At 43.6% G+C, this 16,505-nt stretch overlaps 1 protein-coding gene across 1 annotated transcript in view; it reads left to right on the forward strand.

Annotated features, from left to right (window-relative positions):
* Positions 1-346: 346 nt before the first annotated feature.
* MBTPS2 (membrane bound transcription factor peptidase, site 2) overlaps positions 347-16,505 on the forward strand; it is a 40,355-nt gene continuing 24,196 nt past the window's right edge. Inside the window, exons 1-6 of the mRNA XM_075263853.1 lie at positions 347-486; positions 2,697-2,845; positions 4,636-4,774; positions 7,061-7,164; positions 8,490-8,617; positions 13,565-13,683. Coding sequence (XP_075119954.1) covers positions 412-486; positions 2,697-2,845; positions 4,636-4,774; positions 7,061-7,164; positions 8,490-8,617; positions 13,565-13,683 — 714 coding nt within the window. The 5' untranslated portion in view covers positions 347-411. The remainder of the gene's footprint in view (positions 487-2,696; positions 2,846-4,635; positions 4,775-7,060; positions 7,165-8,489; positions 8,618-13,564; positions 13,684-16,505) is intronic.

Raw genomic sequence — 16,505 nt, forward strand, 5'->3', positions numbered from 1 at the left:
GCCAATTCACTGTGAACACTATAAGAGTTCAGGACCGACCAATAGGGGCAAAAATGGTCCCTACAAATGATGGGAAATAGACGACTCACATAGAGTTGTCTAAATACCATCACTGGTGAGGACCTGGCTGTATACATATATATACCATCACTGGTGAGGACCTGTTATATACGACCCTAAACTATTTCCCCATCCACTTGTAATTTGAATACAACTTCCGCCAGTAATAAAGATGTCCGTAGAACGCTTGTACGGGCACCATCTGAACTAGTGACAGCTAATCACTGAGCCGTCTGAGCGGGTCCGCTTACCGGAAGTGTCCGGCAGGAAACAAGGATCGGGATTGCTAAGTTCCATAGAACAGTAAAGTTCCGCCGCTATCATAGCGCTGAATGGCAGGGGACCTTCGCTATGATCCCGATACCGCTGGTCGTGGTGGTGCTCGGAGGGTGGTGTGCTATTTATCTGGCCGACACGTTACTGACGGTGAGAGGACGTAGGGGTGGGCCTTCCATCATACTGCACGAAGGGTCTGCTGTCACGTGGTGCATGATATAGCCATGAACCTGAACTATAGAGCAGCTATGATATGGTCTTCTACTATATATGGGCTATATAATGGCTGCACTCATATACAGCATATTCATAGGGCAGAGGGACATTATCATTACAGATTCAGCTGTCCATGGGTATTGTCTATGTCAGTGGCAGCTTTCTGATGTCCCCTCAGCTGAGTCCTGCAGGGAAGACGCCCCCAGCATTGCCCCATGTTGGTTATTTTAGTTTGCACAAGATGAATCCCCATAACAACACTGAACAGTTTGGAATATGCGGGTTGAACCCGACTCCAAATGACCTGGTTCACTTATCTCTAATGCTGGTATATATTCTAGCCTCAAATCATGGCTGTCCACCCCATAGACCATTGCACTGAGCCTTTACAACATCTTATACTTTGTACTCTTGTATTAAGTAAAATGTATTGCGTTCTACTTTCCTTTAAGTAGTCACTAACTTTGTGTAGATCAATAGTACAAGTAAATAATGCATTTACTGAAGCAGAATGTTGCATTCTTCATTATCAGGTGGCTTTTCAATCATTTATCATTCTTTCTAAACTGTCTCTGAAATTGTGGCTGTGTCCATCTTGGTCTTCCAAGACAGACTGCAAGCTCATAAAGAGATCAAATTACCTGAGCCCTATAGAAGTCTATGGAGGGTTGTGGAGCCGACTAAGAAAGAAGCACGTACAGGCACACAGATGGTGCACACATTGATTACTGAAACTATTTTTCATCCGTGCAATCCAGCCTCACACTTGGCTAAGGGATATGCCAATGCTTGTAATCTATCGAGTCATGATCACTGCCCAGGCCCTTGTAGCTTAGACTTCACAGGAATATATACAAAGGGCATTTACATACTGACATGTGGGATATATACTTAGGGCATATGCAGACTGTTACACAGGATATATACGGATATATATAAGGCATATGCAGACTGTTACACAGGATATATACAGATATATATAAGGCATATGCAGACTGTTATACGGAATATATACTTAGGGCATGTGCAGACTGTTACATGGGATATATACTTAGGACATGTGCAGACTTCTACATGGGATATATATTTAGGGCATATGCAGACTGTTACACGGGATATATATTTAGGGCATGTGCAGACTGTTACACGGGATATATATTTAGGGCATGTGCAGACTGTTACACGGGATATATACTTAGGGCACATGCAGACTGATACATGGGATATATACTGTACTTAGGGCATGTGCGGACTGTTACACGGGATATATACTTAGGGTACCTAGGGCATGTGCAGACTATTACATGAGATGAGACTAGGCAGCTAATCACGAAATAACCAAAGCCAAAATTCGGTGACTTGTAAAAAAGGGCGTGTCCTAAATAATTGTTTATTAATCAGCTGCAGAAGTGGGAATCTGGCTATTAGAACAGCTGGACATCCCAGAGGTAAGGCAGATATGGCTTAATACCATCACTGTCAACACAAAGCTCTATGAGCACTGTGTAGACCGCTATGGGATCTGCCATGATGTAGCTCTCATCCAACTTTGTGGGGCTGGTTGTGGGCAGTTAAAAATTCTGCAGAGTTTTAAAGATTTTCTTTAACTATCTTAGTGGTGTCGCTCTAGCCAGGATTTTCTTATTGTGGACAGATTATCAGGCAGGGACACTACATGTACGGGAAGATATCCCGGCCACAATTAGGAAATCATTGCTGATTTCTGACCTTAGAAAGGTCTTGCATTCATGGTCGTATCCATTGGCAGCTCATCAAGACAACAAGACTGTGACCTCGAGATATTTAGAGAAGATCTTTAAAACAGCTAAATATTTAATTACTGTACTTGTATTTGCAAAAATAAAAATAACTTAAAAGTCCTATGTATCACGTACAAAAGACGCAGAAAATTTTGTTTTATTCAGGTTAATCAAATGTTTCAAATACACATGTACCAAAAACCCAAAAATGTGCCTAGTCCTAAACCAGGTAAAATGGCCCAATCTTGAACTGGTTAAGCATTCTTTAAATGAATGTATTGATCCACTACAATACAAATGGGAATGTAAAATAAGTGTAAATAATGTACGGTTACTTATCCTTCTATTGATGTGAATTGGTTTTGTTACTATTTTGTCCCATAGTCCTCGAAGACATACAAGAGCACATATGAAGAATGGCTTTCCATACATGGACTCAGCATCTCGCCATTTCACGTTCGTTGGCAAACCACAATTTTTAACCGTCTGTTTTATAAGTGGGGAAGATGGAAGCCATACTTCTTATACATATGGTAAGCATTTGTGTAAGGAGATTAGCCATAGATGCTAATGTTGTCACCAACCTCTTTTTAGACATAAGATGGCCTAGTGACCAACTGATTGTTATGGGCTCACTATTAGAGACCTTTGGCCTATGAGCTAGCTGGAAAGGCAGTGGTTAATAGAGATAGACACCACTCTATTCTCTAATACAGCATATGTAAAAGGGGTTGTCTTCCTCAGAATACCCATTCTGATGTTTAAAGGGATCCTATCATACAAACACATTTTTTTCTTAGTAACACGTCGGAATAGCCTTAAGAAAGGCTATTGGTCTCCTCCCTCCGCACCGCCGTTCCATAGGAATCCCGGTTCTTGACGGTATGCAAATGAGCTCTCTCGCAGCACTGGGGGTAGGCCCCAGAGCTCAAACAGCACTGGGGGTGTCCCCAATGCTGCCAGAGAACTCTCTCCATTGCCGCCTCCATCTTCATCAGCAGCGTAATCTTCTTATGGCGCAGGTTTCCGACTTCTAGGCCTCGGGCCTTGGATAGAGCAGACTGCGCATGCCCACAGGCCACGACAAAATGGCCCCTTACAATACTGGGTAAGCGGCCATTTTCCCGTGGCTTGTGGGCATGCGCAGTCTGTGCTGCCTGAGGCCTAGAAGTTTGAGACCTGCGTCGGATGAAGAGGACGTTCCTGACGAAGATGGAGGCGGCACTGGAGAGAGTTCTCTGGCAGCATTGGGGACACCCCCAGTGCTGTTTGAGCGCTGGGCCCACCCCCATTGCTGCGAGAGGACTCCTTTGCATACCGACAAGAACCGCAATTCCTACAGAACGGCGGCGCGGAGAAAACAACAAAAGGTAGAAGACTAATAGTCTTTCTTAAGGCTATTCCGAAGTGTTACTAAGAAAAAAATGTGTTTGTATGATAGGATCCATTTAAAGTGGATCTATCTCCATAATGGACCATATTAATGGGATTGTTCCAGACTAGATATTCATGGTGTAACCTGGGGAAAAATCATCAGTATCAGAACAATGGCAGTCTGACAACAGCGCCTAGGACAGGCCATTAATATCTAATCTTGGTAACTAAGAGACCCCTTCCCCAATTCTCCTGGTCACGAGCTTGTATTCTATGCAGTCTTTTTAGGCTAGGTTCACACCTACGCTTGTTCGACATTCAGGATTTCCGATTAAAAAATGCAGAGAGAAAAGTCCTGCAGGCTAACGCCCCACGTTTCGGAAGCACAGCTTTTTTTTTATTGTAGATTTTGCTGCAGTTTTTTTGAGCCAAAGACAAGAATGGCTACAAAAGGAATGAGAAATATATAGGAAGTTCTTTTACTTCTCCCTTCTGCTCAATCCACTCCTGCTTTGGCTGAAAAAAACGCAACAAAATCTGCAAGCGTAGCTGAACATCGAACGATCTTCTTGCTGTTTCAGTCCTCTGCCCGGCTACAGTAATGTCAGGAGGATTGGAACAAGAAGATCTTCCAATACTCATCTGTGCTTGGCCATGTTCTGTTGCACCTTTATGTAATTTACATATGAAAGTAAAATATTTTTGTACAAAATTCAAGCAACCGTTCTGCAAACCAATTACAGGATTGTGCTCATGACACCAAGCACTATATGGTCCTGGAGTTGGTTTAATGGAGGTTTTCTTGCTGACAGACTCCCTTTAAGTGAGACAGCGAAACCTGCATGTCTAGCACTGTTTGATATAGTTTTTCCTCAATATAAGTGAAGTTTGGTTTTAGCAATATGGTATGTACCAGGGCTAACAATGTATCCTTCGTCTTACACTGCAGGTTCAACTTGGGCATGGTGTTTGGGATCCTTGCTATGTTTGGATCCATGATTCTACTGGGGAGGACACTGATACAGACCTTACACCAGATGATGGCAGATACCCCAGGGCCTCAAAATGATCGCATGCTGCAAGTTGTGGTCAGTACTGAATAAATCTATTATACATAACAGATCACATTTATATATAGCCTACAGTGTTTGCCATATAGTATTTGCAATTTAGTGACATCCCTGATGAGGGTATCGCGGCTATTTAGAAGGCTTCCCCTTCACTGGGCTGTAGGCTTTTTTAAAGGGATCCTATCATTAAAATCGTTTTTTTTTTTTGTCCTTAACACATGGGAATAGCCTTAAGAAAGGCTATTCGTCTCCTACCTTTAGATGTTTTCTCCGTGCTGCCATTCCGTAGAAATCCCGGTTTTCACCGGTATGCAAATGAGTTCTCTCGCAGCACTGGGGGTGCGCCCCAGAGCTCAAACAGCACTAGAGGCGTCCCCCAATGCTGCGAGAGAACTCTCATGCGCCGCCTCCATCTTCTTCAGGAACGGCCTCTCCCTGTTGTCTTCTTCCAGCAGTGACTTCAAACTTCTAGGCCTAGGGCAAAGCTGACTACGCATGCCTGCCGGCCACAAAAAAATGGCCGCTTGCACAGTATTGTAAGCGGCCGTTTTCTTGTGGCCGGCAGGCATGCGCAGTCGACTTTGCCATAAGCCCGAGGCCTAGAAGTTCTTACCGGCAGCCATTTTCTTGTGGCCGATTATATGAGATTACTGCGCAAGCGGCCACAAGAAAATGGCCCAGGCATGTGCAGTCGGCTCTGCCTGATGGCAGCGTCAACTGCGCATGCATGCCATTTAAAGCCACAAGAAGTCATTGGAAGAATATGTAGCGGAGAGGGCATTCCAGAGGAAGAAGAGGCCGTCATTGGAGATTTTTCTTGCAGCATTGGGAACGTCCCCAGTGCTATTTGAGTGCTGAGGACCGCCCCCAGTGCTGCAAGAAAACTCATTTGCATACCGATGAAAAACGGGATATCTATGGAACGGCAGCGTGGAGAAGACTTCTAAAGGTAGGAGAAGAATAGCCTTTCTTAAGGCTATTCCTATGTATTAGGGAGAAAAAAATTGCGTTTTAATGATCGAATCCCTTAAAGATAGGAACTAAGAGACAGGAAGTCCAAACAGCTACAATAATGGCAGACTTCTCACATTGCGCACATTCCTCCAAAAAGAGAGGACAGTCAGAAGAAGGCCAACATTATTGGGGCTCTGTGAGGGGGACAAAAGTGGTGTGAGCAAATGAAAATGGCTGAATACAATGTAAGTAGCATGCAAGTAAGCAGCCCATGCATTTTTTGTCCTGATGTTTGTGATATGACAGGAGCGCTGTAAATGCCCTGTAACGCTAAGTGTGAATGATCACATGTAATGTTGCCACAGAGGTGATTTGTTGGGAAGTAAAATATCATTAAAACAGTCTGTCATCGGTGACATTTCTAGAGTGTTAGCTGACATTTCACAAGCGTTCTTTCACCATTACGCTAAGTGTAGCTCTGCTTTCTAAGGTGTATTTAGTGGCTTCACTTCAGTCATTTTCCTCAGAATGTTACAAATTTTCTTTCTTCAGATTTGATTTCTAAAGTATTGTGGCCTTCTGAAGTATACATGGAGTTAAATGTCACCCGTCACATAGCGCATATGTCATTTAGATTATACAGTATGGTGAGCTACAGAACATTACCGTACATACACTAACCAACATTGTAGCTAAAATGTCTTCACTGTGATATCATTCTCTTTGTTCAGATGACTACACAATGGGTTGAGGCATAGATAAGCAGGGCATTTTTTTTTTTTTTAATGTAGATTGTGAGCCCCATATAAGGATCACAATGTACATTTTTTCCCCCTATCAGTATCAAACACCGAGAGAACGTACAAACTCCTTGCAGATGTTGTTCCTGGTAGGATTTGAGCCCAGGATTCTAGCGCTGCAAGGCTGCATTGCTAACCACTGAGCCACGGCGTTGCCCCTGATAAGCAGGACATTTTGTCCAGGTGCAGTAAGGTAGAGAAATGGGATGTGTTCAGGATGGCGATCTCTGGGTTTCTGGAGATTTTGCGTCCCCTCTATTCTCCTGTAGCTGGAGCAGGTTACCATCTACCATTCTACCGTCCTGTGATTATAAAAAAAATAATCTACACTCCTGTGCTTTTGCTTTTCCACAGCCTCACGTTTCTTTCAGTTCTTTTTGCCACTGGTAGTTTCTGCCAGGAGGGGGCCCACATACATGTGACATATCAGTAACTTCCTATGTGAGTGCAGACGATGGCCGTCCATTTGTCTGTGCAGCTGCCAGTATACTCTATCTGTTGTGTCGGCGGAGCTCATGTTTTATGTTTTGTCTCTATGCGACTTGAACAGGTGCCTGGTGTAAACCTGCCCATCAGCCAGCTGACATACTTCTTCTCGGCAATCCTCATCAGTGGGATCATACATGAGGTCGGCCATGGAGTGGCAGCCGTCAGGTAACCTGATCTTCTTCTTTTTATGTCTGGCGGGGTTGAAGCTGCATTTTGTATTCACATGAATATTTCAGCAGTATAACTAGACAGCAGTCTACAAAGGATGAAATATTTATACTGTACCTGGATGACTGTATGAAAGCTGCGTCTTCAAGAATCTGATCATTCTCCATTATTCTTAAATATTAAAGGGGTATTCTGAGATGGCAATATTGATGGTCTGTCTTTCGAATTAGCCATTTATATTAGATCAGTGGTATTCGGCCTCTCCACAAATCAGCTGATCAGCTCTTTGAGAGACCGCCACGCCTGGGTGAGCACTGCCGTTTTTGCATTAGTTACAGCATTGAGTACACCAGGGCGCCATACACTTAATAGTGGTAATTTTGGATATTGCTGCTTTTTGCATTCTGCTGAATGGGAGAAAACTGCAGTACTCAGAACAACCACTATGTGGTGTATAGCATTCTAGTGTACAGTCTAATGTAACAAGGAAAAGTCCCCAGCGCTCATCTGAATGTGGCATCCCTTCAAACAGAACTGAGTGGCCGAGGTGCGGAGAAGTGGACTGCTATTGATCTAATATTGATGATGTATCCTAGAGAAGGTTCAGCAATATTGTAATCTCAGAAAACCCTTTAAAAGTGAAAAGCTGAATATCCTATTGCAATTGTGGTCTGTTGTAAGAAGACATTATGCTGTCAGCATCTCCACCAACATCTGCCAGTTCTCATTTTTGGCCATGATGTGGCCATCTTGTCTGGTATGCTGCTTTGAGTTGTGAACAGCAGTACACAGATTTGCCTTGCAGCAGCCAACTGGACATAGGCAACCGCAGTCAGAAAACAGCCTATTGAAGGGGGCCACACACACGGTGGCTCAGTGGTTAGCACTGCAGCCTTGCAGCGCTGGAGTCCTGGTGTTCAAATCCCGCCAAGGGCATAAAACCATCTGCGAGGAGTTTGTATCCCATATTCCAAAGACATACTGATAGGGAAAAATGTACATTGTACATTTAAAAAAAAAAAAAAAAAAAAAAAAAGAAAACAGCCTATTGCCTTGTATAGGAGAGTGTTGTGGGCATGCTCTGTGACTTCGGCAGCAGTCATTGTGCAAGGAGGGGGAGGGCTACCAGCAGCCTCTATTGCCATTGGTGGTTATTGTGCTATTTCTCTCCAGCTTTGTAATACATGTGTTACGTTTCATGTATTTTATTCACTTTTTCTATATTTTAGTATGGCCAGGAGTTATTAAAAGATGTTTCCATATTATTTTCTTATGTATGAAGTATTGCTGTCACGGTATTAACGTTACTTTTGTATCCACAGGGAAACGGTGCGATTTAATGGCTTTGGCATGTTTATATTTGTTGTGTACCCCGGGGCATTTGTTGATCTTTTCACCACTCACCTCCAGCTGGTTTCGCCCATCCAACAGTTACGGATATTCTGCGCAGGTAAGTGACCTTCGCCTGTTTTCGTAAGTCATTAATGGCATTAGGAATGATGTCGCATACTTTCCGTGGGAGTGAGGACTTGGAATTTATGTTTATAATTGGAGGGGACATATTTCAGATTCGTGCCCCGGCGATGCCATAACATATTCTGACAATGCAGCAAGTTTCCTAGATGAAAAGGAATTCTTTAGCCCTGTCACAGTAGGACTTTACTTTAGTAATTTGGTATGTGGAGTATTCGCCTTTTACTTCTCCATTTGCTTTAGTATGCACCCTATGTGCGTAAAGAACATACACATGGACTGTAGTGTAAGGTCGTCTGTGACTGTTGTACATGATAAGGAATCATATCTCATTCACTTATATTTTGTGAATGCACAAGCTATGACAAAGGAAAAAGTTACATGTTTCAGACACATAATTTCCTCTGCGTCAGGTTTCTGGCATAGAAGGATGACATTAAAGCGCATGTTTGGCACAAGGTAATTTCTTATGACAAACCTGGGAATCAAGCCTTGATCTGTGCCTCGAGCATCGCATTGTACAAATGTAGGTGGGGATCAGGGCAGGCAGAGGTGAGACAGATTTATTATAAGTCATGCCATTGTTATTTTTTTTTCCTGTCTTTTAGCTGCTTGCCTGTGTGTATTTGTAATCTAGTGTTTCTGGATCTCCTATATAATGGACACTTGAGATTTTGCTATTGTACAGTTACTCCTTGCAGTATGTCAAAACATAGAGGGCGGCATAACAGAGGCACTGTCTCCCTATTTACATCTTGGGAGACAGATTTGCATATTCTTCCCATGTTCCCTTGCAGTGGAGCAATTATGGCTGTATACGTCTCCACACACCTGAAAAGGTGGTCTCTCCCTATGGATAGACGTTATCCCCACAATCTGGTCTCTCAGCCTCTCACTTCTACCAAATCAATTCTCTCTAGGCTGCGCTGATGAAGTCCAACCAGACAGAAACGGTGCCGTCCGTAGCTGAGAAATTGATTTGGTTATAACCCCGCATTATGCAGTAAAGACTTCTGGGAAAGTCGGGCATGATGTTCAGGGTGCTTCCCATAGAGGGCGGCATAACAGAGGCACTGTCTCCCTATTTACATCTTGGGGGACAGATTTGAATATTCTTCCCATGTTCTCTTGCAGTGGAGCAACTATGGCTGTATAAGTCTCCACGTACCTGAAAAGGTGGTCTCTCCTAAAGGATGGACGTTATCACCATAAAACATTATCAGTAATGGATTGGGGAGGGTGCAGACTGCTTATTATTGTACACTCCCATGTAAAATGTACTACAGCCATAATAGGATAATTAGCAGCAGACAAATTGATAGGATATCATGTATAAAGGCTTATACAGTTAGAACAGGCTGCCCAGCATGACCCTGCACATATCTCAACTTTTCATCAACCTCAGGTACCCTTTAAAAATTAACTTACAAATTGCTAACATCAAGAAGGACACCTCAAAGACAGATACTTAGCATATTAGCTGATAAAAGAGGTAGCAAAAAAATTAAGCGTCTTACTCAATCCCATCTGATGCTCCTGCTGAAGTGAATGGGAGTAGGAAATCTTTCTGCCATTGATTGGAAGATATCCACGGTGGATTTTGCATGGTGGGTTCCGCCTTACAATCCGTCATGTGAGCCTAGCCTTACAGGGTTTGAATTCAGCCTTTCTATGGAGTGCTGTTTTCTTCAGAAGCTTGGAATGTGATGGGTAAATACACTGAGTAAGCTATTAATAAGGTATACCCTCCTCGGTGCTACTGTAATATGTGCTTCACCAATAAAGATGAGAGGGACCCAATGTACATTAAATCAGAACCCAGTATATACTAGATATGGAGAAAATTAGAGTGGAGCCCCAAATATAGCATCATGGGGGGGAGAGTAATGAAACGTCTATCGTGATGGAAGTTGGTGATTGAATAGTACAGATTGTCATTCACTCAGCTTGTTGCCCTTGATAGCTCAGCTGTGACTCAGTACAAAGTGGTTAGGCTTTTTTTGGATATCAGTCCTCTCTCTCCACACTGCTGAGCTACTTGAGCACAGAATTAGTTCCAGTATTTAGATTACAGCTGTAGTCGATGGGCACAGTTTCCTTTCGGTGACTGCGGCTTGTAGGATTCTACCGACAAGGCTAAGAATCCATCCCGAAACGAAGGCTGTAGTAGGACATCTTAGGTCCACAGCTACAATGGATCAGGCTTGCAGCATGGAGATCCCTCCCGGTATTGGTGTATTGTTCTAGCCAGTCCAGAGATTGTACGCATCTTTGTGATGTAAGATCCTGTGGCTCTGAAAGGAGTCTTAGTTAGAGATTTGAAGTATAAAAATTATTTTTTAAATTAGGGCAGGTAAGGTAAAAAAAATAAAATAAAAAATAATAGTAATAATAATAATAATAATAAAAACAACATATTCACCTGCTCCGGTGGCTCCCAGCGCGGTCTAGTCCTTCTCTGCTGTTTTCTTTTGCTGGCTGTGACTTGCCGTGTCCCTTTCCTTAGCAATGCATTGGGAATAAAATATATACCGTACTGTATATACTCGAGTATAAGCCAAATTTTTCAGCCCAGTTTTTGTGCTGAAAAACCCCCCTCGGCTTATACTTGAGTCAGAAATTATTATTATTTATTTTATTTTTTTAGAAGGGGGGGTCTATGACCAGCCACAATATTAATGTATAGAATCTCCCATAAATTAGTGCAAAAAAAAAGAAGATTTTAAAAAAATAAAAGGTCACTAAATCACTCCTTTCCCTAGAATACATATAAAAGTAGAAAATGATTGTGAAACACATACACATTAGGTATCCCTGTGTCTGAAAGTGCCCGGTCTACTGAATATAGGGGATTTGCAGTGCTCCTGTTCCATCAGGAAGGGGTTAATAGGAGCACTGCAGATATTCTATATTCAGCCAGACTGAATTCCAAGTGGGGGAAGAAAAAACCCAGTCCTCAAGCTCGGGGAAGGGGCAGACAGACAACCAAAACACCCCCTCCCCTTCCCCAGCACCTACTGCACCCAAAAACACCGACCATTTTAATTTTGGAAATTTTCCAGTAGCTGCTGCATTTCCCCCCCTCGGCTTATACTCGAGTCAATACATTTTCCCAGTTTTTTGTGGTAAAATTAGGGGCCTCGGCTTATATTCGGGTCGGCTTATACTCGAGTATAACTCAAGTAACTCATTTTATGTAATATATTATGACAGAATTTTGAATGAAACAAAAATGTTGTTTTTTAAGCAGTGCACAGCCATGGCCACTAGATGGCACACTAAGTCTTTACGTATATTTTCATACTGAACATATGCAGATCCTCTGCTATTTAGGGCATGTTCACATCAGTGCCCTGGCTTCTTTTCTTGTGCTCCATTGTAAGTGCAGCCCTGTATACAGGACATTTTTTTTCTTGTCTGCAGTTTTTAACAGATTATGGGAAAGAGGACACTAATGTAGCCTCCGACACAGATGTGAGCTTAGCCCACGGGGCTTTTTTAACAGCTTACTTTATAAAAAGTTTTTTTATCCCTTCACAGAAGAGGTTTATATACCTATTGTCACTGACACATGCTAACAAACATGCTCAAAACTTTTTATGAGGAAAATCTGCATGCATTGACCCCTTCAGTAAGAAAGTAACCATATTAGCTTTCTCACACTATACATCTCCATTATAGGAACACAAAAATGGGAATCACAAACAGGAGAAGATCCATCATATGACTGACACAAATGAATCCACTTGGACACCATAGATTATAATGGGATCTAATGGATATCCACGCATGCATGACTTTTTCTATCTGTGGTTTTTGACACAATCTGTGATGGGGGCTACTATAGGATCTTTGGACACAGATGTAAATATACCCCTAAAGAGGACCTTTCATGTCCTCATACATATACGGTTTTATATACCGCTAGAAAGCTGACAGTACGCTGAATTCTGCACACTGTCAGCTTTCCCTGTATGTGCCCCGGGGCTGGAGATATTGGTGCCGTTAATTTCGGTACTGATCTCTGCCCACTGTCACAGGGGTATTCCTCACAGTCTAGCCTCACCACTGGGCTGTGAGAAAGGCCCCCCACCCCGTGACCGTACTCTAAGTGTATGTTCACACGTAGTACTATATCTGACTGCAGAAATGACTCCCATTGACTTCAATGGGAGAGGCTCGCTTTTTTTTCCCACTAGCCAGTAGCGGAAAAAAGAAGCAACATGACATATCTTGCCGTGGATTCTGCGGCTGAGTCAGCTGCGGCTCGAGACACGCTCCTGTTTAGGCCCATTCAGGAGCGAGATGCCGCGACGGAATGACGATGCTGCAGGGTCCCGTTGCAGCTAGCTGCGCTAAAAGTACATAAGGTGGAAAAGGTTTCCGCCACCTTATCCTCTGTGTGAACATACCCTAACATAGCCTTGTACTTGAGGCGTTGCTAGACTGTCAGGAACGCACCGATATCTCCAGCCCCGGGGCACATAACTGTCAGCTTTCTAGTGGTATATAAAACCACATGTACCTGAGGACATGAAAGGTCTTCTTTAAACATATCTTAATATAAAAGTGACCTATATCATTAGTTTCTCAGTGGTATGCAACCATCAATATAGCTAGCTGACTGATATGCAGTAATATATATCAGGATCTAGTAACACAGGGGTCAGCATCCTTTGGGACCCCAGCTATTGTGAACCACAACTTCCAACATGCACACGTAAGTGGCAATATTTGGAACTCTCATAGATGTAAAAGTAAAGAAGCATGAATGGGATTGTAGTTCACTACAGTTGGAGTGCTGAAGTTTGCTGACCCCAGACCCTGTAGATTGCATATACTTACTCGCTGTGTATATATGCTGTTCTTTTTGATGCTGTTAAGTTCCATTTATATAATTGTCCTTCTTATTTTCCTGGTGTAGGAGTCTGGCACAATTTTATTCTTGGCCTCCTGGGCATCTTGATACTGTTTCCACTCCCTGCAATTCTTTATCCATTTTATAACACGGGTGTTGGGGCTCTTGTGACAGAAGTTTTAGAGGTAAGTCTAGTGAATGTATGTTATGGCATAAATTCAGAAGTTGCCAACGGGTCCCTGAGACTCCAGAGCTGTTGGTTAGTAAGGCTTAATTTTCTGTAATACTGGAATTGAATTGTTTCTATGGGTAGGCTTACATTTTCATTTACTCCACTCTTGGTATTTAAAGTGGTTTACTAGTAGGAGGACCTCCTTTGATCCAAAGAGTCAAGAAAGATGGCGAGTAAAGTCTTAGAGACTGTAATCCTGGGCTCCAGATGGCAACCAAAACGTTTGGTGTGTTAGTCCATTTGTAGCTAGCCATACTGCTTTGCTGCCTATGGAAGAAAAAAGCAGACCAAAAACAAGATGGCAACATGTGGCAATATCAACTCTATCTCCATCTTTAGGAATCAGATAGGGTCCATTCAGGCTGTCAATAGTACTGCCTGTGGCATCGAGCTGATCTGCATTCTGCAGAGAGCTCTGTCAGAGAGGAGCTTGGTAAGTATGTGTAGAGTCACTGGGGAGCATTATCCTGTGTGTGGGGTCACTGGGGAGCATTATCCTGTGTGTGGGGCCACTGGAAGCATTATATTGTGAGGGCACTGGGGCATTATACAGTGGGGGGCCTCCTGGATGCATTATGCTGTGTATAGTGTGGCCACTGGGGAGCATTATACTGTGTGGGGGAGCCACTAGGATAATGTGTGGGGGGCCACTGGGGAGCCTTATGCTGTGATTGGGGTGGCCACTATGGAGCATAATACTGTGCGGGGCACTAGCATGCATTATGCTGTGTATAGTGTGACCACTAGAGAGCATTATACTGTCTGTGGGGTCACTGGGAAGCATTATACTGTGAGTGGGGCCACTGGAAGCATTATATTGTGAGGGCACTGGAGCATTATACAGTGGGGGGCCTCCTGGATGCATTATGCTGTGTATAGTGTGACCACTAGAGAGCATTATACTGTCTGTGGGGTCACTGGGAAGCATTATACTGTGAGTGGGGCCACTGGAAGCATTATATTGTGAGGGCACTGGAGCATTATACAGTGGGGGGCCTCCTGGATGCAGTATGCTGTGTATAGTGTGGCCACTGGGGAGCATTATACTGTGTGGGGGAGCCACTACGATGCATTATAATGTGTGGGGGGCCACTGGGGAGCCTTATGCTGTGATTGGGGTGGCCACTATGGAGCATTATACTGTGCGGGGCACTAGCATGCATTATTCTGTGTATAGTGTGACCACTAGAGAGCATTATATATATATATATATATGTGTGTGTGTGGGGGGGGGGGGACTTGGATGCATTATACTGTGTGGGGGGCTATTTGGGAGCATTATCCTGTGTGTGAGGCCACTGTGAAGCATTATACTGTAAGGGCACTGGAGGGAGCATTATACCATGTGGGTGGCCTCTAGGATGCATTATGCTGTGTATAGTGTGACCACTGGGGTATTATACTGTGTTTGTGAGGACACTAGGATGCATTATATTGTGTGTGGGGGGCTATTTGGGAGCATTATACTGTGTGTGGGGCCACTGATGAGGATTATACTGTGTGTGGGGCCACTGGGGAGCATTATACTGTGAGTGGGGGGCCACTAGGGAGCATTATACTGTGGGGGGAGGGGGCTTTAGTATGCATTATGATATGTGTGGGGTGGCCACTAGTGAACATTATACTGTGTTTGGGGACCACTATGGAGCATTTTACTGTGTGAGCTGCCACTGGGGAGCATTATAATATTTGATAACTAAAAAATGTATTTTGGCTCCTAATTTTTTTAACTTCAGTAGCCAGTAGCTCCTTGGTATGTTTATAGTCTGAAACCTAGTGCTCACTTAGAAGATAATGTTATTAGAAAGCCCCTTCTTTGCCTTCCCTCCACTGGTCCAGTTTCCTTTATCCTAAAGCTGAATTGGCTGTGCCTGGGCTGAAAAACACAAAAGGGAGGTCAAGTAGCCCAGGGCCAGTTAGACCTTACTATTTCCTATGCTGGATTGCTTAAGAAGATTTTCCTATAGACACACAGTAGTAGATTAGATTACAGGAGATGTCTATGTTTTACTTGCTCTTCAGATTTAGAAGTCCTGTTGTATTATGATATGAAGTATTTCATTACATTTTATTTGATCAATTTGTAGTCAGTCATGTGTAAGGAGTGTAAGTGTTAAGAACCTAATGCAACAAATAACTCTGTAAGTCCTGGGCAACTATAACCCCCAAGCGCTGAGGCAAAAACGTTCCTGGGTGTGCTACGCACTCCTAACCGGAGCAGAACCAGGCCCCTGGAGTTCTTCACCAGAGCTCCTGATGTTGGAGTTGGACTTGGTAAAAGTCCGAGGCCCAGATCCGCAACCGCCCAGAGAGCAACGCACACCCTGCAAACTCCAAGTAGGAGGACCCAGACACTAACCTTAGAGTGAAGTCACAGAGAGCAGGATGGTCTGAAGTCATAGGTGAGCAGGGGGGTAATTCAGGGGAGTCACGCAGATACCCAAGGAGCAGATTCGTCATTAAGCAAGCCAAGTCGATAACTGGAGGTCACGTGGTAGCAGAAGGCAGAGACAGAAGCGTAGTCAGGGAAGCCAGGTCATACATAGGAGGTAAACAGAGTAGCCAAATCAGGATCCAAAAGGGAGGTCAGGTGGAAGCCAAAGGTCATACACAGAGATCAGGAAGGTGCCAAATCAGGATCACAGAGGAGAGGGCTGTAAAGCAAGCCAGGTCATGCACATCCAAGGAAATCCAAGTTTACAAATAGGAGACAGGTGACAGGGAGCAAGGAAGGAAAACAGGAGGGCTCACCGCTAGGGGAGCTGATGCAGTAAG

Source organism: Leptodactylus fuscus, chromosome 2 (assembly GCF_031893055.1).
Source record: "Leptodactylus fuscus isolate aLepFus1 chromosome 2, aLepFus1.hap2, whole genome shotgun sequence".
Lineage (NCBI taxonomy): Eukaryota > Metazoa > Chordata > Amphibia > Anura > Leptodactylidae > Leptodactylus > Leptodactylus fuscus.